The sequence below is a fragment of the Columba livia genome, chromosome 1 (genome assembly GCF_036013475.1).
Source record: "Columba livia isolate bColLiv1 breed racing homer chromosome 1, bColLiv1.pat.W.v2, whole genome shotgun sequence".
NCBI lineage: Eukaryota > Metazoa > Chordata > Aves > Columbiformes > Columbidae > Columba > Columba livia.
The window spans coordinates 128,413,633-128,433,788 of NC_088602.1; the positions used below are offsets into that span (position 1 = coordinate 128,413,633).

The 20,156-nt window shown below is 51.6% G+C and overlaps 3 protein-coding genes across 4 annotated transcripts in view; 2 read left to right on the plus strand and 1 right to left on the minus strand.

Annotated features, from left to right (window-relative positions):
* The window catches only part of PHB2 (prohibitin 2), a 108,627-nt gene that overhangs the window by 24,563 nt on the left and 63,908 nt on the right, over positions 1-20,156 (minus strand). The gene's annotated exons all lie outside the window — the stretch shown is intronic.
* Positions 1,405-7,583, plus strand: LRRC23 (leucine rich repeat containing 23). The gene is made up of 7 exons (XM_021292668.2): positions 1,405-1,631; positions 1,707-1,825; positions 2,701-2,954; positions 3,051-3,181; positions 5,973-6,109; positions 6,705-6,927; positions 7,211-7,583. The coding sequence occupies exons 1-7, from the start codon at positions 1,515-1,517 to the stop codon at positions 7,220-7,222; spliced, it is 993 nt and encodes a 330-aa protein (XP_021148343.1). The 5' UTR covers positions 1,405-1,514; the 3' UTR covers positions 7,223-7,583.
* Positions 7,771-17,937, plus strand: ENO2 (enolase 2). Of its 2 annotated transcripts, XM_005506286.4 has the most exons (12): positions 7,771-7,993; positions 11,479-11,570; positions 12,495-12,590; positions 12,868-12,926; positions 13,950-14,019; positions 14,191-14,324; positions 14,948-15,170; positions 15,629-15,826; positions 15,954-16,155; positions 16,351-16,459; positions 16,597-16,655; positions 16,991-17,937. In XM_005506286.4, the coding sequence occupies exons 2-12, from the start codon at positions 11,486-11,488 to the stop codon at positions 17,058-17,060; spliced, it is 1,305 nt and encodes a 434-aa protein (XP_005506343.1). In that variant the 5' UTR covers positions 7,771-7,993; positions 11,479-11,485; the 3' UTR covers positions 17,061-17,937. The 2 variants fall into 2 exon arrangements, with proteins under 2 accessions (XP_005506343.1, XP_064884229.1); XM_065028157.1 differs by lacking the exon at positions 12,868-12,926.

The window sequence follows — 20,156 nt, forward strand, 5'->3', positions numbered from 1 at the left end:
CTGAATGTAGTTGAAAAACACATCATATCCAGGTTAGTTACCAGGGAGTGAAGTTAGGTGGGGCAAATGCAGCACATGAGAAGAGACCAGCACTGGGGCAGTCAAGGCAGTCGACATGGCAGCATCTTGCCATGCAGCCCTGAGCACAGAGGAGTGCTTTGCAGAAGTGGGTGACAGCTGGCACACATGCTGTGAGAACAAGAGACTCATGTTTGACGGTTGTGTGTCCAACTCAGCTTGGACCAGTTTATCTAATACTGACAATGCGTGGGGGCTGCAAAGGAGCAAAGTGCACTGGAGGGGAGGGGAGCAGGGCCTTGGACTTTGGCACTAACCACAAAACACCGGCGGCCATCAGCTCCAAGCAGCCCTCCCGGCTGGTAAACACTTGTCTCTGCTTGGCAGCGGATGGGGGCACAGCCACCCACCCGCCCACAGGTGCGAAAGCTGGGCAGGGACGGGTGGCAGCTGCTGGGCACTGTCAGCCTCAGCCACCCCTGCTCCCCCGGCTGGAAGAGAGGGCTAAAGCAGCGTCATCTGCAGCGGGTCAGGACAGAACACTGTACCCCAAAAGCTACTTCCTGGCATCCGGGAGATCATATCATGGGAGGTTTCACACCAAGACCCAGCCTAATTCTGCTCGACATATTAATTAAACATTTACCAGTGGAATGTCTTTCCTCAGAGCTATTCACCACCTGGGTGACCACCACCCTGCACAGCCCAGCACAACTTCAAAGCTGGGTCTGTTTTGAGCCTGAGGGGTGGACAGGATGACCTCCAGTGGTCCCTTCCCACCAAAATTATTCTTTAGTTCTCTGGGTATGGTCCTAATAATTGCAGATGTTACTCAGCTAAGAAGGGCTGGGAGCACTTGGGAGGGTCGAGTAAATCACACAGTCCTTGTGACGAAGGAGAGTTATGCTTCGAGATTTCCGTGTGGAATTTATGACAAATGACCCGCCATGGCAGTGAGAGCAGCAAGATAGCAGAGCAGTCAGATGGGAGGAGTATTGCCAGCAGAATGATGAAAAAAGAAACCGCAGGGAGCTTGGATGGCTGGTGAACAGCAAATCAGCAGCGCCCACATTGCTGCAGGAAATCCAGCGCTAGCTGCGGGATGCTCTAAGCAGAATAGTGCATGTGGAATACAAGAAGTCTCATTTTGGGGGGAGGTTTACCCGGAGCTGACGAGACTTGGGGTTTCACATCTGCCCCACTTGAGGCAGCAGAAAGGTCCATAGCCCGGGAGGGCAAGGATAACCCCGGCGAGAAATGGGGTGTTTTTAGGAAAGCGCAGAAGACGAAGCCTGAGGCAGAAGGTGCCTGCAGCGCCGAGCAGGGCCGGGAAGCCGCAAGTCCCCACCCCGCTCCACCGCTGTCGCTCAGCACGGTTGCTGTGGCAGCAGCGCCGGGCCCCGCCTGCCCTTGGTTTCCATGGCAGCGGGGCGCCGCGGGCCCGGGCAGCGGCTGCCGGCGGGCCTGAGGGATCTCCCACAGCGGGGCCTGTGAGGATGGAGGACGAGGAGCTGGAGGAGGAGGAGTACACCCCTCAGGAAGAGGGGAAGGAGTACACCCCTCAAGAAGAGGAGGAGGAGGAGGCGCTGCCGAAGCAAGAGGAGGAAGAAGAGGTGAGGAAGGGGCCTCAGCACCCTCTGGCTGTGGTCAGGCCAGTGCTGGCATTCTGCTCCCTCCTTCTCTCCCAGGTGCCGACCCCGGACCTGTGTCCCCTGACAGAAGAGGTCCTGAAGGAGGGCCTGTCCCTCCTCTCCAAGACTGGCAATGGCCTGGCCCACGCCTATGTGAAATTTGAAGCCAAAAGCAAGTGAGTGTTACAACAGCTGCCCCAGGAGAAGGCATCCTCCTCTCTGGGCATCTATGTGGCCATGGGGCAACTGTGCTATAAGGCCACCAGTGGCCAGCCATGTGGGACAGGAGCATTTCCAGGCCATGTTCTCTGGCTGTCTGGCTTCCAGTCTGTGCCTCAGCATAGCTTGTCCATGCTCAGCCCTGAGCTAGGGACTGCCTTCACCATAGCCAGACACACTGGTGACAATATCAATTGTCCCCCTAGACTGTCCGTCCCCCTGGACTGTGGCCTCCTAGGGGGACCTGAACAGGGTGACCTCCCCACAATCACTTTCCGAAATAGCCATTAAGCATCTCTCCTGTTATCTGCTAACCTTTAAGGTATGCACTTGTAAATACAGTGCCACAATGGCCTAGGGGCAGTTTGGAGCCTCAACCACATCAGTCCACCCACATAACCCTAGATTAAGAGTCCTTAGTAAGACCGTGTCTTTCAGTAGCTTCATAGGTATCTTAACCAGCTTTTTCCCACTAGGAAAGTCCTTTCACACAGTCCTTGGTGTTGGCACTACTGTCTAGCAGACCTGTGCTCAAAACTTACCCTCTTTTCCGCTCTGGTTTTACCCTCCCCTGACAGCTAGAATTCAATGGGAAGAAGTACTTCCTGTGTGAGGAAAGCAGGTCCAATCTTAACATTTGTCCTTGTTTACACACACTTTGGCCTGTCCCTATTGCCTGTCTTTTCCCTCCTTTTCTCCAGCAAGGCTTCCTAGAACAGTAGCAAAGTGGAAGAGGAGGGTGCCCTCCCTCCAGCAGTGGTGAGGAGCAAACTGAAAGCCAGTAGCAGGGGGAAATAAGAGAGATGTTTTATTCACATCCTCCCTCCCACAGGGACTTGACAGACATCAGCCTCCTCAAATGCTTCATTCATCTGCGGTATGTGGATTTGTCAGACAACAAGCTGCAAGATTTGTCTCCATTGAACAGCCTAACCCACCTGCTTTGGCTGAAGGTGGATGGGAATCTGCTTACCAGTGCCTGCATGCAGGAGCTGCCCTACCTCCAGGTCATCAGCTTTGCTCACAACCACATCAAGGCTATAGAGGGCATTACTCACCCCCGCTTAGTCAACCTCAGCCTGAAAGGTGATACAGACCACCTCTCTTTGTTCTTGTGCACATAGGACACTCTCTTTGGGTGTGATTAACTGTCTTGTTGTTTCTTCCTACTCTGGCACTTAGGAAATAAAATCCAGACAGCGCTGGGCCTGGGTCACGGCCAGTTGTTCAGCCTGCAAATCCTGGAGCTGCGAGGAAACAAGCTAGAGAGCACAGCAGGGTTCAATCTTCCCAAACTCAAGAGCCTCTACCTGGTAAGGGATCAGCCACTTTGGGGAGTGGGACAGAGCTGCTGCAGAGCCTGGCACCTTCAGTCATTGGTGGAAAGGAGATGCTGTCTCCATCAAAGCAGCATAATTTTCATGCTAGCCCATTCAGTTCAACCTTCTTAGTCCTAGAGAGGGGCAGATTTCAGAGAGCTAAAGGGACAAAATAACTCATTTGGGGTAGCTCCTTCTATACTGTCTGCCCAGATAGTGTACATGCAGTAGCCACTGACCAGCAACTGCTCTGCAGAGAGTGGGGGAGTTGGCAGTGTTCATTGCACCAGGTTCTTCCTCTCCTGTGGGACACTCTTCTGGTGGTGTCAGGCAAGCCTGTATTCTGTGTGTCCTGGGAACTCCAAAGGTCAGTGGGGAAAGCAACAGGTTTGCTCTGGGTGAGAGAGGAAGGTGATGCCTCTTTCTCCTCTCTGATGGGCCTAAACAAATACTGGTTTAAAAATGGCACAATTATATGATTCACACCTTCAGCTACCAAAAAAAGAAACCTATTGAACATCACAGTGAAACTAAGATAGGAGAAGCAATTTCCTAATAACATAAACAATTGCTTCAGGAAACATTTACTCCTAGAGATGCAAGTAAAGAAAGTATGTATGGCTTAGTCCCATGCATCACACAGCGCTACAGCTTATGAAGTCTGGATAGGTGTGCTGATTCACAAAGTCTTAAAAAGTAATTAAAGATGATAAAGACTTCAAAAAGCTATATGGTTTCTTTTCATCAAGACTCCCTTGCAGAAAACACTGAGGAGATTTCTTGCTGAAATTGCCTGCAATTTTCTGGTAGAAAACTGAGATTTTAGGGCTAGAGGTACTGGAAGAAAGGATGAAGTCACTAAATATAATACAGAATTTCAAAGTAAAACTAGTTACTTTACTGAATGATTGGAGAGAAGCAAACACTTCACCTGTATCTAAAAAAGATTCCTGGCACGATTTTGGAATTTCTGAGCTCCTCATATGAAGTGGGCAAGTTGCAAGACATGTTTATTAAGACTAGAACAATTGACTCGTATCTCAAAAATGGGGCTTGAGTTTGTCTCTCATGTCCACCTGCTCAGTAAATAATTTTGGGGGGTGACCTTTTTTCAGTACTGCTTTGCTTTCTGTATAAGGATTTTGGAATTGCTTGAGCTATGGGTATATGAAGCTGATGCTTCAAGGACAGGGTTGAGGACAAAGACTTCAGTTTAAAGGAACTGAACCAAATTTGGTTAATATATGACATAGCTGCAGACAAAATTTAGCATTAAAAAAGCTAAATCCACTAGCAGGAAAACTGCTAGCTGGCTGCATACCATGAGGTACATATATTGGTTTGAGAATCACTGCTGTCAGTAGGGCTGTGTTAGTTCCTGGTCATTGTGCAGCAGTGGTGACAAAGGCTTATTAGAGCAAGGCCAGGTATGCAGAAAAGGGAGAGGGCGTAATGGGCAACATATTATAGTAGCTTTCCATAAGAAATGGTGGCATCACATCTATGTGAAGTACTGGTATCTAAGATAAAATGACGATGTGAGCATTTAATTAAAGGAGATACATCATACAGAATGTTCTTTCATTTAGGGGAAAAACAAACAAACAACCTGAAAAAAAAAAATGAATTTTGCATTGTTCTCTTAGAGCTTGCAGGGCCAGAGCTGTTAAAACTATTCACACTGAAGTCATGAAGAAAGTGAGAGTGATGGGAGATTCCTCTTCACTTTACAGACTGTAAAGTGAAGGTCTGTGAGATCCCCACCCTATTTCCCACTTTCCTCTGAAGTACAATTTAATCTTTCCTGGTTGTTAAATCTGTTCACACGACCTTCACTAAATCTCCAGCTTTCCTCTTTTTGTCCTTGTGTTGCCCTCTTTACTCGAGCCATCTGGTCCAGACTTTTCCTTGTCCAGTTTCCATTAGAGTCCTCCTTTTCTACAAAGTATCCTTTTCCTGAGTGTCCCCGTCCTAAACTCTTCTCCTACCCCACCAGTTCAGCCTGTGCCCCTTTTATTGGTCTGAGGCACTGGCCACACCACTGCCTAGGTACTGACAAGAAGAGGGAGCACAACAGCACTTTTCTCCCCATTTCCCATGCAGATTGCTGCATCCTTAGAGACTGCAGCCCTGAGCCACAATCACAAGCTCTGTGCAGCTCCAGGCTGCAAAATGTGGCAGGGAGGTTGTAGTTACCAGGGATGTTCCAAACTTGGCTGCACAAGGTGGTGAGCAGCCTGATCTAGAGGTGGTGCTGGCACTGCAGTGAGCCCAGCATTGGACAGAATACCTCTAGTGGTCTTTTCCAGCCAAAATCCTCCTGTGAAACTGTTGCTGAAATTCAGAACTTCATATTTCCCCATTTTGTAATTCTTATCACAGTGAAGTGAATGAAATTCAGTGATGGGGAATTTCAAACTTCCTATTCTAAGACTGCCAGATTTGTTGCAAGAATGTGCACCCTATGGATGGATAACATCTATTATACCTGGAAAAGCTTAAAATTAAACTAATCAACAACCCCTGCCCCCGCAACCTCTCCCAGGAACATGCAGGCTGCTTCTAGAGGAGTAGAAGAGGAGACTTCTTGGTAGTAAATTTCCCCTGCAAGGTTACCAGCTGGCACTGGAAGATTCCTGAACCACATGGACTACGTGACTGAGAGGACCATGTTATGAGTGGTAGGGAATCTGAAGGATAGAAAGAGCTTTAGAGGCCAGAAATAACTGCTGTTCTCTCTCCTGTGTGTCCCTTTTTTCCACCTCCCTGCCTCCCTGGTGCGCAGGCCCAGAACACCATTCAAAAACTTGAAGGCCTTGAGGGGCTGGAACAGCTGACAACTCTGCACCTGCGTGACAACAAGCTCGAGACCCTGGATGGATTCTGTAGTAGCATGAAGTGCCTGCAGTACCTCAATCTAAGGTGGGTCCTCCTTGCTCTGTGTTGGGACCAGAGACCCATTCACCAGGCTGTGCTCCTGTTTAGATCTTTAGGATTTTCTGGTTTCTTTGGAAGTTGAAGATCTGATGGGGATAGGTTGACCTTTACCGTCCTTAACTGGTGTTCAGCACTCAGCTGTCCAGGAGTGTAATAGCCAGGGCCTTTCCTGGGCTTCTCAGAGAAGATCTGTCTCTCCAGTCACTCTCAAACACCATCTCGTACTTTTTATTCCTTGACTTAGCTCCTTTGGATCACTTAAGCATGTTCTCTGTGTCCTGGACACAACCAAAAGGGCTCTTTACTTCTCAGCATTTGCCATACAAGGTGATGGAGATACCACATGATTCAATGGGCTATTTGAGCACAGAGAAATCCAGAGGAAATGTCCTTTTTGACCCTCAGTCTGGGGAGCTACAGGTGGATCCGGACCTTAGAGTACAGACTTGTGATAAAGACTTGTCTATAGTCTGTCTCGCTGCTAAGTTTTGCTTTGTCTGTCTTGTCAGCTTACTGTTCCAAAGGGATCTCATTACTTGCATGCATTTCTTTGCCCTGCTTTCTGTTTCCTCTTCTTCAGAAACAATGGGATCAGTAACCTTCAGGAGGTGGAAAAACTTCAGGTCCTCCCCATGCTGCAGGCACTGGTACTGTTGGATAATCCATGTTCTGATGAGTCTAGTTACCGGCTGGAGGTCCTGGTTCTGCTGCCACACCTGCAACGCCTTGACAAGGAATTAGTTGAGGAAGATGAGCGGGCAGATGCGAACGAAATCCGTCAGAAAAGGCGGGAAGAAGAAAAGGTGAGAACAGCATGGCGCAGGGAGGAAAAGTAAGTGAAGGGAAAGAGAGAGGATCAAATATGCTGATCAAGCCTCTCTTCCACTATATTACATTAAGAGAAGGCTGAGGGAAGTCAATCCCAAGGGCAGAGGACCCTAAAACAGAAGCTGGGCTTCGCAACCTGATGGTGATGGCCAGCATCGCAGCCCCATGGCCATTCCCAACCCCACTAGCAGAAGTGAGCACTGAAAGTGAAAAAGAAGTTGAGCATGGAGTCATTAAACTTCTTCTTTCCTTCTTCAGGAAACTGAATGATCTCTTCAGAGTAATGTGGCAGGATGACCCCTGTCTCTAACACCTGTTCCCAGAGCCATTCAAGATTTGAAGATGCCCTCCCCGACACGTGCAGCTGGGAAAGTGAGATCTGTATGTACCGGAGCTACCTTCATCTCCTTTTGCCCATGAAAAAATGAGGAGGGATACCCACCCTGATCATGTAAGCTGCCTTGGGGTACTGCAGTGTTTCTGCAGTCACCGCACTCATATGCTCTATTCTCAGTAGGGCCAAGAGGGAAAAGGGGAAAGGGGAGAGTTACAGGTTCTGTGGTTCAACTTATGGCTCCCAAAAATCCTACAAGATTTTCTGATTAGAATAAAAATAATTAATGAGCCTAGAGTGACTGGAATTGTTTATCCTGCACACCCACCCCTATTCCCTGGCTCTCTCACCCTCATCTGTCTATGTCTATGTCTATGTCTATGTCTGTCCCCTGCTTGGCTCTACCTCCCTCTCCCTCTCCCTCTCTCTTTCTCTCTCTCTCTCTCTCCCTCCCTCTCTCTCTCTCTCTCTTTCTCTCTCCATCCTCTACGTGCTGTTTGCAAAGCTTTGCTAAATCCTGACTCATCGCAGCTCTGGGTCACATGCTGCTGTCCCGGCCCTATCAGGGGCGTCTCCATCCTCCTGCTGCCGCCGCTGTCGGCTTAGAGGACACATCATCTCCCCTTGAGGTCCTGCATCCCACCTCAGCTTCGTCCTCCTTTCTACCAGCACTTTCTCAATCTCACGTTCACCCCTGCCCTAGGAAGGTAAGTGTCTCCCCACGGCCAGCACCCCCTCACTGCATGCGTGTTTCTGCTCCCCAGCCTGTGCCCTCCAAACCTCACACGCACTTTGGGGTCCCTGCGGAGAAGGTCCATGATGAGCGGCATTAACGACTAAACTCCCCTCACTTCCTCCTTCTGCTCCTCCCACCTCCTTCTCTTCACCCCCACCCTTCTCACTTTTCTTTCATATTTTAATTTCAGGTACTCCCTCCTTCCCTACCCCCCCTGGCAAGCATAATTTCAGATGTGAACCTAGGGAACTACAGGAGGTGGGCAACCTACAAAGATAGGTGGTGCTGCTCCCAAGGGCATTGCCGGGAGGTGCTGCGGGATGGAGCTTTACCTGCGGGAGGAGGGTGGCAGTGGGGAGGAGGCAAGGCTCAGTTTGGGCACTGCTGGGGAAAGGACCCAGCCTCAGAGCAGACCAGCCCCCCTCCCCCGAGCCTCCCGAAGTGTTGACATCAACACAAGCGCTCAGCCGTGTCCCAGGGAGGGGAGGGGGGAGGGTGATGTTTGCTTATCTGCACAGCCCCACACCACACGGCGGGGGGGCAGCAGGGAGAGGAGGTGACAGTCAAGCGAGCAATAGCTGCATCAGCCACGACACTGCAGCAGTGCGGGCTTCCTGGGAGCAGTGCCCAGCCCTGGGGAATCGCAGCAGCACACGGGGCTGGTGGTGGTGGCTTGGGGGAAAGGACTTCGCCATGCTGGCCTGTGGAGCAGGGAGGGGGAATTTCTGCAGCACCAACTCCAGCAAGATGGTGCCCTGGCGACACGCAGTGCCACAGAGCAGTGCCCACAGGAAGGCACTGCAGCACTGCCCGTCTCCTGGGGTGCCCTGCCCAGCCTCCAGCTTGGCTTCTCTCTTCTCTTCATCTATGGGCTCCCGGCTATGGCTCTGTCCCAGTCTCTTATCCCAGCTTATCCATCTCTGACCTCCTTTCAGGACAGTGCAGATGATGCCAGGGATTTCAGGGTGGTTCTTTGTACTGTTCAAAGGATAGCAAATGCAGGGGGACAAGAGGGAGCAACAGAAGTGCAGAAAGGCGTAGGGAGAAGAGATTAAGTGAGCAATGGCACAGGGCAGGCAAGGCTGGGTTTGGGCTTCTAATTTGGCTTCCTCAGAGCTGGCCCCAACAGGGAGGGCAGAAGAACGTGACCACGGGCAACACGACCACGTAAGCAGAGAGGCACTGCATCTGGCACAGGTCTTGCTGTCAAAGATCACTTTAAGGGAGTCCTGTTCCCCTCTCCTCTGTGGAGGCTAGTGGGGCATCGCCAAGGCACTGCTGCAAAGGAAGCTCGCAGCTGTGCCAGCATGGCTCTGGAGGAAGTTCCCGTGGCGTGTGCCAGATGGTGTGAGGAGTGCTGCCAAAGCAGCTGATGGGGGATCCCAACCCAGATGGACAGGATGGAGGGACCTGCGCAGGCTCCAGAGAGCCCTCATGTCACTAACTGAAATTCCCCAGTATGGGAAGCTCTTGCTGGAAATTCAGAGCAGCATGATTTCCTCACACCTGTGTGATTTCTACCCAACCCAGGCAATGCCGTTGAGACTTAACTCTGCTCTTCCCCCAGCCTACTTCTCAGCTCCTCTCAGTGCTGTAATGTTTGCAGCACCCCCCCAATGCATACCTGCCTACCCCGTGCTGAGCACCTGTGCTGGCCGTACCCCTGCCAGATGCTCACGCACACCATGGTTCACATGTTCACACACAAAGTTGGTGAAGGGTTTGGAGCTGAAGCTGTATGAGTAGCAGCTAAAGTCACTTGGTTTGTTAAGCCTGGAGGAGACTGAGGGGAGACCTCATGGGGCTACAGCTTCCTCACAAGGGGAGGAGAAGGGGCAGGTGCTGATCTCTCCTCTCTGGTGACCAGTGACAGAACCCAAGGGAATGACAGGAAGATGTGCCAGGAGAGGTTAGGTTGGACATTAGGAGAAGGTTCTTCCCCTGGAGGGTGGTGGAGCACTGGAACAGGCTCCCCAGGGAGGTGTCACAGCCCCAAGCCTGACAGTGTTCAAGAAGAGACTGGACAAGGCCCTCAGACACATGGTGTGAACTGTGGGGTTGTCCTGTGCAGGAACAGGAGCTGGGCTTGATGATCCTTGTGGGTCCCTTCCAACTCAGGACATTCTATGATACTATGGCATCATTCTGCCTGGGCCCTTGTGCTCACCTTGGGCCTGGCCTCTGCACCAAGTTTTATGGGGGTCCAGCACTGCTCAGGGTTTAGTGAATCATCTGTGGGAGCTGCAGGAGGAAAACCTGGCAGGAGTGGGGGTGTGGGGTGACATGGCCCTTGCTGCTGCTACTCCCTCTTTGGGGGGGATGTGGCTCCCTGGCACCGCAGCTGAGGGAATAAAAAGGTGGAGATAAAGTGGCTGAGTTATTTTGGACACCCTGAGAGAGCAAACTTCAGCAAAACAAGCTCTTTCAAAGGGCTGTCCTTACCCCCAAGCCTGTTTTTAACTAGGCATACCCAAAACACCAGGTTTCTTCACTCTCCACATTCAAGAGATGCCTCCTGCTCTCATCCACTTCCCCATGTCAGGAGCAGAGCAAAGGGTCGGGAGGTGGGCCCAGGCCTGGTGTTCAGGCAGGGCTGAGTCCCCCCGCCCTCCAGAGCCCTTTCTTCCACCTTTGAGGCACCACAGCCTTCAACAAGATGGCTCCTCGGGCTGCTGGCCTCCTCCGGCTGCTGGCCTCAGCCATGCTCCCACCGTCTCAGCACAGTCTGACCTAGTGGCTCACAGGGGTGACGGGAAGGCTGGGGGGATGCAGCTGGGGTTCTGTGGGAGCCAGGCTGGGGCAGCTCCCCATGCTGCAGGCTGAGAGGGGCTGATGGTCCCCATGGGCCAGTCGCCCCCGCCCCAACCTGCCCAGCTCTGCCCCAGGCAGACACCGCTCGCTCAGCTGGCACCCTGTCCGCCACGCATGGACACAGTGGCCACTGGCTGCCTGGCCCCAGCAGGGACCGACAAGCCTCTCCCTCAGCAAGGGGAAGGGAAACGCTAGGAGCTGGCAGCTGGTCCTTGGCGCTGGGGCCAGGGGCACCTCCTGGCTGTGCCAGCTGATCCTTCCCTCTCCACTGCCGGTGGGTGCTGGGGCAAGCTCCATGTCTCTGCCACCTGGACTCATATCAGGAGCCATGAGAAGGGGCAGCAGTCAGCCATGGCACAGTGGAAGAGGGAGCTCCGAGTTTGTTATCTGCAGCAAAGGCATGGAATAAATTCAAATAGATAACCAGTTCCTGCACAAAATGTGGGTAGATTCCCACAATCTGTGTCTTAATAGCTAAATTTATTTGAGACAGTAGTTTTAGCTCCAGCTCCTAAGGTTGCTCTTCCTTGAGCTCCCTTCTCTCTGTCAGTGTCTTGTCTAGACATTAGATAGGTGAGCACCACATCTTGAGGTCTCTCAGAACTGAGCATGTGCTGGTCCTGCCTTCTCCTTTCCTCTCCCCAGACTCACCATGGCAGTCGAGAGGATCCATGCCCGTGAGATCCTGGACTCTCGTGGGAATCCCACCGTTGAGGTGGACCTGTACACACACAAAGGTATGTAGGTGAGGACAAGAGATGGGGGGAGATTCTGCCTACCCTGGCTAAGCTGGAACTGCGTGGCAGCCTGGCACGCATTGCCGAGAGTACAGAGAGTCTTCTCCACTGAAACTCTGGCAGATAGCAAGCCAGGGGAAGGGGCAGAGACCAAAATTCTCCTTGGGGCTCTGCTTGTGTGTATGCCCAGCAACTCAGCACACGTGCCAGGCAAATAGCAGTAAGGTAGCTGGCTGCTATGTATCTGACTTGACCAGTGTGCCTGCTAGTGGCAAGGATGGAAAATGTAGCTAACACAAATATATTTATCTTCTTGTCCTGTCCCTGTGATGCCCTCCTGCAGCCATGATTTTACTCCTGGGACACAATACAAGTTTGGAAACACATCCATGGCCATGCTCATGAGGCAGGGGAAGGCTTGTCCCCAAGATCTCTGTTCAGGCATGTACATGCACATGTGTCTCAAATGGAAGAGGTGCATCTGTGCTGGGCCCAAAGCTAGGTGGGCTGAGGGGTGAAGAGCAGTGAGGGGCCAAAACAGGCATCTGACCAGTCTCTTCTTTCTTCACTGAGGCAGAAATGCTGTCCCAGTCTGAGGAGGGGAAAGCCACTGGTTGTGTGTTGGTCAGGCTGCCTCTGGAACCAGGAAGAGGGGTGAGAAGCCACCCATAATCCATAGTTCTGGGAACAGTGGGTGCCTAAGATCCAGGTGTCCCAATGTGGAAGCCCCGGGTGTGTTTATTTCTGCCATCTGCTCCATCTCTGAGGATACCAGCCAAGAGCAGCCATCCAGCAGGACCATCCATTTGCACAAATGGTTGCTACATCCTTTGCCTCAAAAGTGGGACAGAAGCAGGTGCACAAAGGCTTTCCCTCCTTTTCACACTCTGCTTTGTCTCACACTGGTGTTTTGCTGTTTCCCAGGCATGTTTCGAGCAGCAGTCCCCAGCGGTGCATCCACTGGTATCTATGAAGCGCTGGAGCTGCGAGACAACGACAAGTCACGTTTCCTTGGAAAAGGTGGGAAGATGCCTGCTCCGCACCCCATCCCTGGGGTTGCCTGAGTGTGGGGCTCCGCCAGAGGGTACCACTCATCCACTGGCATGACATGAATGTGTCTTACTGCCCTCAGGGAGACCACAGAGGCACAGACCTAGCATATAGTGAAAGATCAGGCCTCGATCTTCCCTCACTGTCTCCCTCTCTCAGTCTATCAGTCCTCTCCCTCCCTCTTTCCACTCTCCTCTTTGCCTCACCCTCTCTCTCTCTCTCTTTCTCCGTCTCTTCCCTTCTTTAGGGGTCCTGCAGGCCGTGGATCATATCAACAGCACTGTCGCCCCTGCTCTCGTGGGCTCTGTAAGGATTTCTCTTTGTTCTCCCTTGTCCAATGCTTACTCTGGTCCATTTCTGTCCCCTACTCTCTGTTTCTGCCTCTCTTCATCTCACTGGGTGAACAGACATAGTGATGATCTCTGTGAACCTGGGCACACCCCTCCTGCCCTCTATGCCTGTATGTGTCCGCAGTGATCTTTTTTCTGGGCGGAAAGGATTTAACACTACCTGGTCCAGTGCAGCATCTGTATCACCTAACTAGTCCCCTCAATGCTGCCTGTAGAGTGCTCTCCCTCTTTCAGATGTGCTCCTCCACTAGCACTGAACGTCATCCATTGTGGCCTCAGACCCACTTGTCCCACCCAGCACTTACGGTGTGATGAGCAATGACCATACCCCTGCAAGGTTCAGCAGCCGCCCCCAGGACAGCCTTTTGCAGACCAGTGGTGTCACAGCTGCAATCTGTTTACACCTGAAGACCTGGATCTTGCTCTGAGGAGAGCTGAGCTGAAGCCATATCTTACACCCTGTGCAGCCTGGGAAGGCTGAGAACCCAGCTCTCTCCACTGCTGGAAAACACCTGGCCTGGTGGAGGGCTGCCTGTGTTTGGCCTAATCCTGCTCTCCACCTCACTCCCAGAGATGGCTCAATCCAGTCGACATTTGCTTGCTTGGGGTTGAGCATGTATTGTTCTGCCTAGCTTCTGTGTGGCCACTGTACCACAAAACTCCCTGGAAGCTGCCAAAAGGCTGAGTAAATCCCCAAGAGAGTCCTGTGTCCCCAGCAACGTGTGGCCTTGCCTGGGCTGCTGTTGATCCCCTCTCCAGCCTAGGTACACCTACACTGCACTGCAGCCACATCGCTATGGTTACTTAACTTGACTACATACTGAAGCACTAATTTCCAGAGCTTTGTGTGTATATGTTCCCCCACAATCTAAAAAGGCCCCTGTACTCCCAGCTGCTCCATCAACGCCTCCTTTCTTGAACACCAAAGCCAACAGCTCTTCTCAGCTTCCCCTTCTCAGGAGCTCTTTCTTTCTCGCAGGGCCTCTCTGTTGTGGATCAAGAGAAGATAGACAACCTGATGCTTGAGATGGATGGCACAGAGAACAAATGTAATTCCTTCCTCTTTTTTTGGCCTGGGAAGTAAAGAGCATGGGAGGCTGCAGGGCTGGAGTGGGGGGCACTGTCAGCTGTGGTGAGCCCAAGGCTGGGCTGGCGAGGGCACCCAGTGGGCAGAAGGTTGCTGCCCACAAAGGCTAACTCCTCCTTGGTTTTACCCACAGCCAAGTTTGGTGCCAATGCTATCCTGGGAGTTTCACTGGCCGTGTGCAAGGCAGGAGCTGCAGAGAAGGATGTCCCCCTGTATCGGCACATTGCTGACCTAGCTGGGAACTCTGATCTTATCCTTCCTGTGCCAGTAAGACTCCCCCATCCTTTACATCCACCTTCAGAAACTCCAAAATAAACTTCAAAGGGTGTTAGGAGGTAGAGAAGGAAAGGATGGAGGACTGAGTGCGCTGCACTGGTCAAGGAAGCAAACCAAGGCCTGAGATTTGTCAGGTTTCAATATGAAAGAGAGGAGCCTGAGGAGGATACAGCAGAGGTTGTGGTGGGGGGTTGACCAGAGGGCATCATGTGAACCTTCTGGGGCACAGTTCAAAACAGGGGAATGGGTGGGTCTTCACACTGGGGTAGCTGCCCTGTGAAACTCCTTCACAAAATGTGTTGTGAATGCTCAGATTTTCTCGGGGTAAAGGAGAAAGGTCCTGGGATATTGACATAGCATTGCTGATAAACACAGCACACATAAACACATACAGCTCAGGAGACCTCTCAGAGGGAAAGAGGTGTGAAAGTTCTCTCCAGCCATTTGCTTAGAGCCACAGTTGGAAGGGAGACACCAGGCTGTAGGTGCCTTTGGTCTGACTCATTACCCTGTGGGATGTGGTATGAATGGGCATGGTGACTCCTCTGGGAGCCTTCTCTAGGTGGTGCCAAGACTGGTTCCTTCAGCTCAGATTCTCTTATGGACTCTTCCAGGCTTTCAATGTGATCAATGGAGGTTCCCATGCAGGCAACAAACTGGCCATGCAGGAGTTCATGATCCTGCCTGTGGGAGCTGAAAGCTTCCGTGATGCCATGCGCATTGGGGCTGAAGTCTATCACAACCTCAAGAGTGTCATCAAGGAGAAGTATGGCAAAGATGCTACCAATGTGGGTGATGAGGGAGGCTTTGCCCCCAACATCCTGGAAAATAGTGAAGGTGAGAGCCCTGCAGAGATGGGGTAACCCGCCTGCACTGCTGTGACTGGGGCCCTTCTACACTCAGCTCATTCCCCAAGCATCGGTTCAAAATACCATGCCTCAGTGTCATTGACCTCCTGTGTTAGGGGATGGTTTCTAAGTCCTTCCTCCTTGGGGTGACCTTGATCTGTTCACAACCTCTCCATACAAACCTCTCACGTGTGTGCTTACTTTTCCAAGGCCTTCCCACAACCTGTCACTGATGTGTGAACTGTATTTTAATTCCTCCTTGTCCTCTGGATATAGCCTTCACAGCTCCCTGGGATGTTTCTGTTGTGCTCTGGGTTCCCTTCTACCTCTCCCATCACACCATCAGACTCCCAGTGGCTCTCAGGACCTTCCTGGGGGAGGTTCCCACTGAAAGTCAGAGTTCTGTGCCAAAGCTGACTCTTCTGTCTGCAACTTTCTTCCTCACAGCTCTGGAGCTCCTCAAGGAAGCTATCGACAAGGCAGGCTACACAGACAAGATTGTTATTGGTATGGATGTGGCAGCCTCCGAGTTCTACCGTGATGGCAAATATGACCTGGACTTCAAGTCCCCAGATGACCCAAGCCGCTACATTTCTGCAGATGAGTTGGGCGACCTCTACCAAAGCTTTGTACGTGATTATCCAGGTGAGCTTTTGTGCTTGCAGTAGGGAATCAGTACTGGTGTTACACACTTAACAAGCACACCCCTTCTGTGCTTTTGGGGTGGAAAGTGAGGCAGATTTGACTCATGTCTTTTCTATGGTACCTTCAGTGGTGTCCATTGAGGATCCCTTTGACCAAGATGATTGGGAGGCCTGGTCGAAGTTCACGGCCAATGTGGGGATTCAGATAGTGGGAGATGACCTGACAGTGACAAACCCCAAACGCATCGAGCGAGCTGTTGAAGAGAAGGCCTGCAACTGCCTCCTGCTCAAAGTCAACCAGATTGGATCCGTCACAGAGGCCATCCAAGCGTGAGTTGAGTTGTCCTGCAGAAGGGTTTGTGATGAACTGCAGCAGGGTGCTACACTATCCATTGGATGAATAGACCTTTGTCCCTATTGGAGTGTAGAATGCTGAGGGTGGGAGGAGACGGTGCCTGGATCTCCCCCTGTTGAGGTGGTGGTTATAGGAGGGGGAGCTACTGATGGCATTTCTTGTCCTTGCAGCTGCAAGTTGGCCCAAGAGAATGGCTGGGGTGTGATGGTGAGCCACCGATCTGGGGAGACTGAAGACACGTTCATTGCTGATCTGGTTGTAGGACTGTGCACGGGGCAGGTAGGTGAGACCCAGCCCATGCACAGGCCTGGAGGAAAGCAAAGGGCTGTGAAGACAGAATCCCCTGCCCCACCATGGGAAACTGGTGCAAGTCATAACAGTGTCTCATACTGTTTGTTTTGGGGAATGCTTTACAGATAAAGACGGGTGCTCCCTGCAGGTCTGAACGCCTGGCTAAATACAACCAGCTCATGAGGTAAGGGTCTCCAGGGATGGGAATGCTGAAGAGAGAACAGGAGAGTGACTAATTGGGATGGGAAAAGCTGAAAGCCCAAAGGTGGATGGGCCTTGTGGGGGAAACATTATAAATGCAAAGTACAGAGATGAGAGCAGGATCCTGGGGAGATCTCTGGAGCAGACTCCTTCCCTCTTCCTTGGTGTGAAGGTGCAGCCCCACAGCTGGCAGGAGCAGAGCTCCTCTGGCCTGTGTCAGGTTCCTGGCCAATGCACTGCCTCTCTGGTGCCCTGCTGCCTCTGCTGCTTTCTCATGGCAAGGGCCTGACATCTGCTGTCTCTCTCTCTCTCCTGCAGGATTGAGGAAGAGCTTGGTGATGAAGCACGCTTTGCTGGACACAACTTCCGCAACCCAAGTGTTCTTTGAACACTGTCCCCAGGGCACAGCCACCCTGCTGCTCTTTCCCACCTCACAGACTCTGAAGCCCTCTTCCCTCCACTGCTCCCTTTTTTGCTCTTTCTCCCCCCTCTGCCACCTGGTTCCCTTTCACCTCAAACCTCCTTGAGTTCAGGTGTCTCCGACAAGGTGTACCCAGGTGAAGGATGAGAGAGAGGCCTACATCCTGTCCCTTGCTTTGAGTTCATAAGCATTTCTGGATCTAGGCATTGTGTGTCTTTTGGTTTTTGTGCAGGGCCACGTTTGAGCCACTCTGTTCATGTGTTAGACCAAGGGAGTACGCTGCCTGGTGTGTTTCCCTTGTATGCCAAAGCATGTGCGGTGAACATATGTGTGTCAGCAGGTGTGTTTGGACAAGTGTTGCACATGTAGCTGTGTTTGGATGTCACCAGTGGCTCGCTCTCCTTGTGCATGTGTGTAGGTGTATGTGTACTGGCCTACGGCGTCCTTGTGCCCCAGGCATGTGTTTACACTGAGCGCTGGTGGGACCCGAGCGTCCCTTCTCTCCACCCCGAGTGCTGTGCTGTGCTGTGTTGGGCTGTGCTTGCCAGCAGCTTTGCGTTGAAGTGCACTGCTGTTCCTCACTGGGTGTGCGTGTGTATATGCTGTCAAGTCTTTGGGTCAGCACATAGTACTGTGGGGCGATATATTAAATCACATCCGTAAACAAATACACATTCTCATTTGCTTCTTGTGACCTTTCTCTCTTTGTTTCCTTCCCTCTTGCACTCCTACACCCTCTCCTCCACCCATAATGTCTCCTTCACCTTCTGGACGTCCCATGCTCAGCTGAGCAACAAACAAACTACAGATCCTTAAACTCAATTAAAATGTATTTCACACCTGAGTTGCCTGGCTTGGCCTGATGTTTCTCTCTACATGCCAGTGTTCGGGAAGTGTGGACATTTTGCCGTCAAAGCAAGAGATGCTCACACATAAAGGTAACCAAAACAAGCAGAGGAGACCAGCAAGAGATGGAAAGGCCCAAGTAACCCACACCTCCTTCCACAGCCTTGTCCCACAGCCAGACTTCTTTGTTGGCCACCCAGCTGGGGAATGCTAAGGGGAAGGCAAGTGGAACGGTGGGAATTGCTCCTGCCATCTCCACCAAACCATGTCACATGAATATCTGCTGTACAGGGATTTCAATCATGCCCTCCGCTGATGTAAAGACCTCAGAACTGGCCACAGGCCAGCTCCCCATTTGACATCATAGTATAATTTTGGTTGGAAGAGACTCTCAGGATCATCAAGTCCAACCATAACCTAACTCTGGCACTAAACCATGTCCTTAAGAACCTTGCCTATATGCCTTTTAAACATGTCCAGGGATGCTGACTCCATCACTTCCCTGGGTAGCCTGTTTCAATGCCTGACAATCCTTCCCGTGAATAATTTTTTCCTAATATCCAATCTAAATGTCTCCTGGCACAACTTGAGGCCATTTCCTCTTGCATCCTATCACCTGCTACTTGGAAGAAGAGACCAACACCCTCCATGCTACAACCTCCTTTCAGGTAGTCATAGAGATTGATAAGGTCTCCCCTCAGCCTCCTTTTCTCCAGGCTAAACAGCCCCAGTTCCCTCAGCTGCTCCTCATCAGACTTGTGCTCCAGGCCCCTCAGCAGCTTCAGTGCCCTTCTCTGACCTTCTCAATGTCTTTCTTATGATGAGGGTCCCAAAACTGAACACAGTGTTCAAGGTGGGGCCTCACCAGTGTCGAATACAGTGGCACAATCACTTCTCTAGTCCTGTTGGCCACACTATTCCTGATACAAGCCAGGATGCTGTTGGCCTTTTTGGCCACCTGGGCACACGACCGGCTCGTGTTCAGCTGGCTGTTGATCAACACCCCCAGATTGTTTCCTGCCAGACAGCTTTCCAGCCACTCTTCCCCAAGCCTGTAGCACTGCCTGGGGTTGTTGTGACCCAAGTGCAGGACCTGGCACTTGGCCTTGTTAAACCTCATACAACTTGATTCAGCCCATTGATCCAGCTGGACCAGATCCCTTTTATGGCCTTCCTACCCACCAGCAGACCAACACTCCCACCCAGCTTGGTGTCATCTGCAAATTTACTAAGGGTGCACTCAATCCCTACATCCAGATAATTGATAAAGAGATTAAACAGAACTGGACCAAATACTGAGCCCTGGGAAACACCACTTGTCACTGGCTGCCAGCTGGATTTGGCTCTGTTCACCACAACTCTTTGGGCCAGGCTATCTAGCCTGTTCTTTATCCATTGAAGAGTACACCCATCCAGGCCATGAGCTGCCAGCTTCTCCAGGAGGATGCTGTGGGATACGGTGTCAAAGGCTTTACTGAAGTCTAAGTACACAGCATCCACAACCTTCCTCTCACCTACTAGGTTGGTCACCTTGTCATAGAAGGGCATCAGGTTGGTCAAACAGGACCTGCCTTTCATAAAGCCATGTTGACTGGGCATGATCACTTGGTTTTCTTGTATGTGCCATGTGACGTCACTCAGGATGATCTGCTCCATGACCTTCCCTGGCGCCAAAGTCAGACTGACAGGTCTGTAGTTCCCTGGATCCTTCTTCCGGCCCTTCTTGTAGAAGGCCATCACATTAGTCAACTTCCAGTCAACTGGGACCTCCTCAGTTAGCCAGCATTGCTGATAGATAATGGAAAGTGGGTTAGTGATCACCTTCTCCAGCTCACTCAGTACCATTGGGTGTATCCCATCTGGCCTCATAGACTTGTGGGTGTCCAAGTGGTGTAGCAGGTTGCTAACCATTTCTTCTTGGATTATTTGGGCTTCATTCTGTTCCCCTCCCTGTCTTCTGGCTCAGCAGGCTGGGTACCTGTAGCACAACTGTTCTGACTATTAAGGACTGTGGCAAGGAAGGCATTTAATACCTCAGCCTTTCCCTCATCTTCTGTCACTGTGATTCTCCCCCACATCCACCAGGGGATCGAGATTCTCCTTAGCCCTCATCAAGTGATGGTACACTGGAAATGCAGATCTTTGGGAGAGAAAAAGCTGGTCTTCATCCCAAAAAAAGGGACTTGCAGAGCAGTGAATGAAGGGGTAAGTGGGATG

Excerpts from the sequence above, each read along its gene's own strand:
- ENO2 (XM_005506286.4), top strand. The coding sequence starts at position 11,486 with ATGGCAGTCGAGAGGATCCATGCCCGTGAGATCCTGGACTCTCGTGGG. Across the intron at positions 14,020-14,190 it reads GGATGGCACAGAGAACAAAT|CCAAGTTTGGTGCCAATGCT; the intron begins GTAATTCCTTCC and ends TTTTACCCACAG. Across the intron at positions 16,656-16,990 it reads AAATACAACCAGCTCATGAG|GATTGAGGAAGAGCTTGGTG; the intron begins GTAAGGGTCTCC and ends TCTCTCCTGCAG.
- LRRC23 (XM_021292668.2), top strand. The coding sequence starts at position 1,515 with ATGGAGGACGAGGAGCTGGAGGAGGAGGAGTACACCCCTCAGGAAGAG. Across the intron at positions 1,826-2,700 it reads AAATTTGAAGCCAAAAGCAA|GGACTTGACAGACATCAGCC; the intron begins GTGAGTGTTACA and ends TCCCTCCCACAG. Across the intron at positions 2,955-3,050 it reads AGTCAACCTCAGCCTGAAAG|GAAATAAAATCCAGACAGCG; the intron begins GTGATACAGACC and ends TCTGGCACTTAG.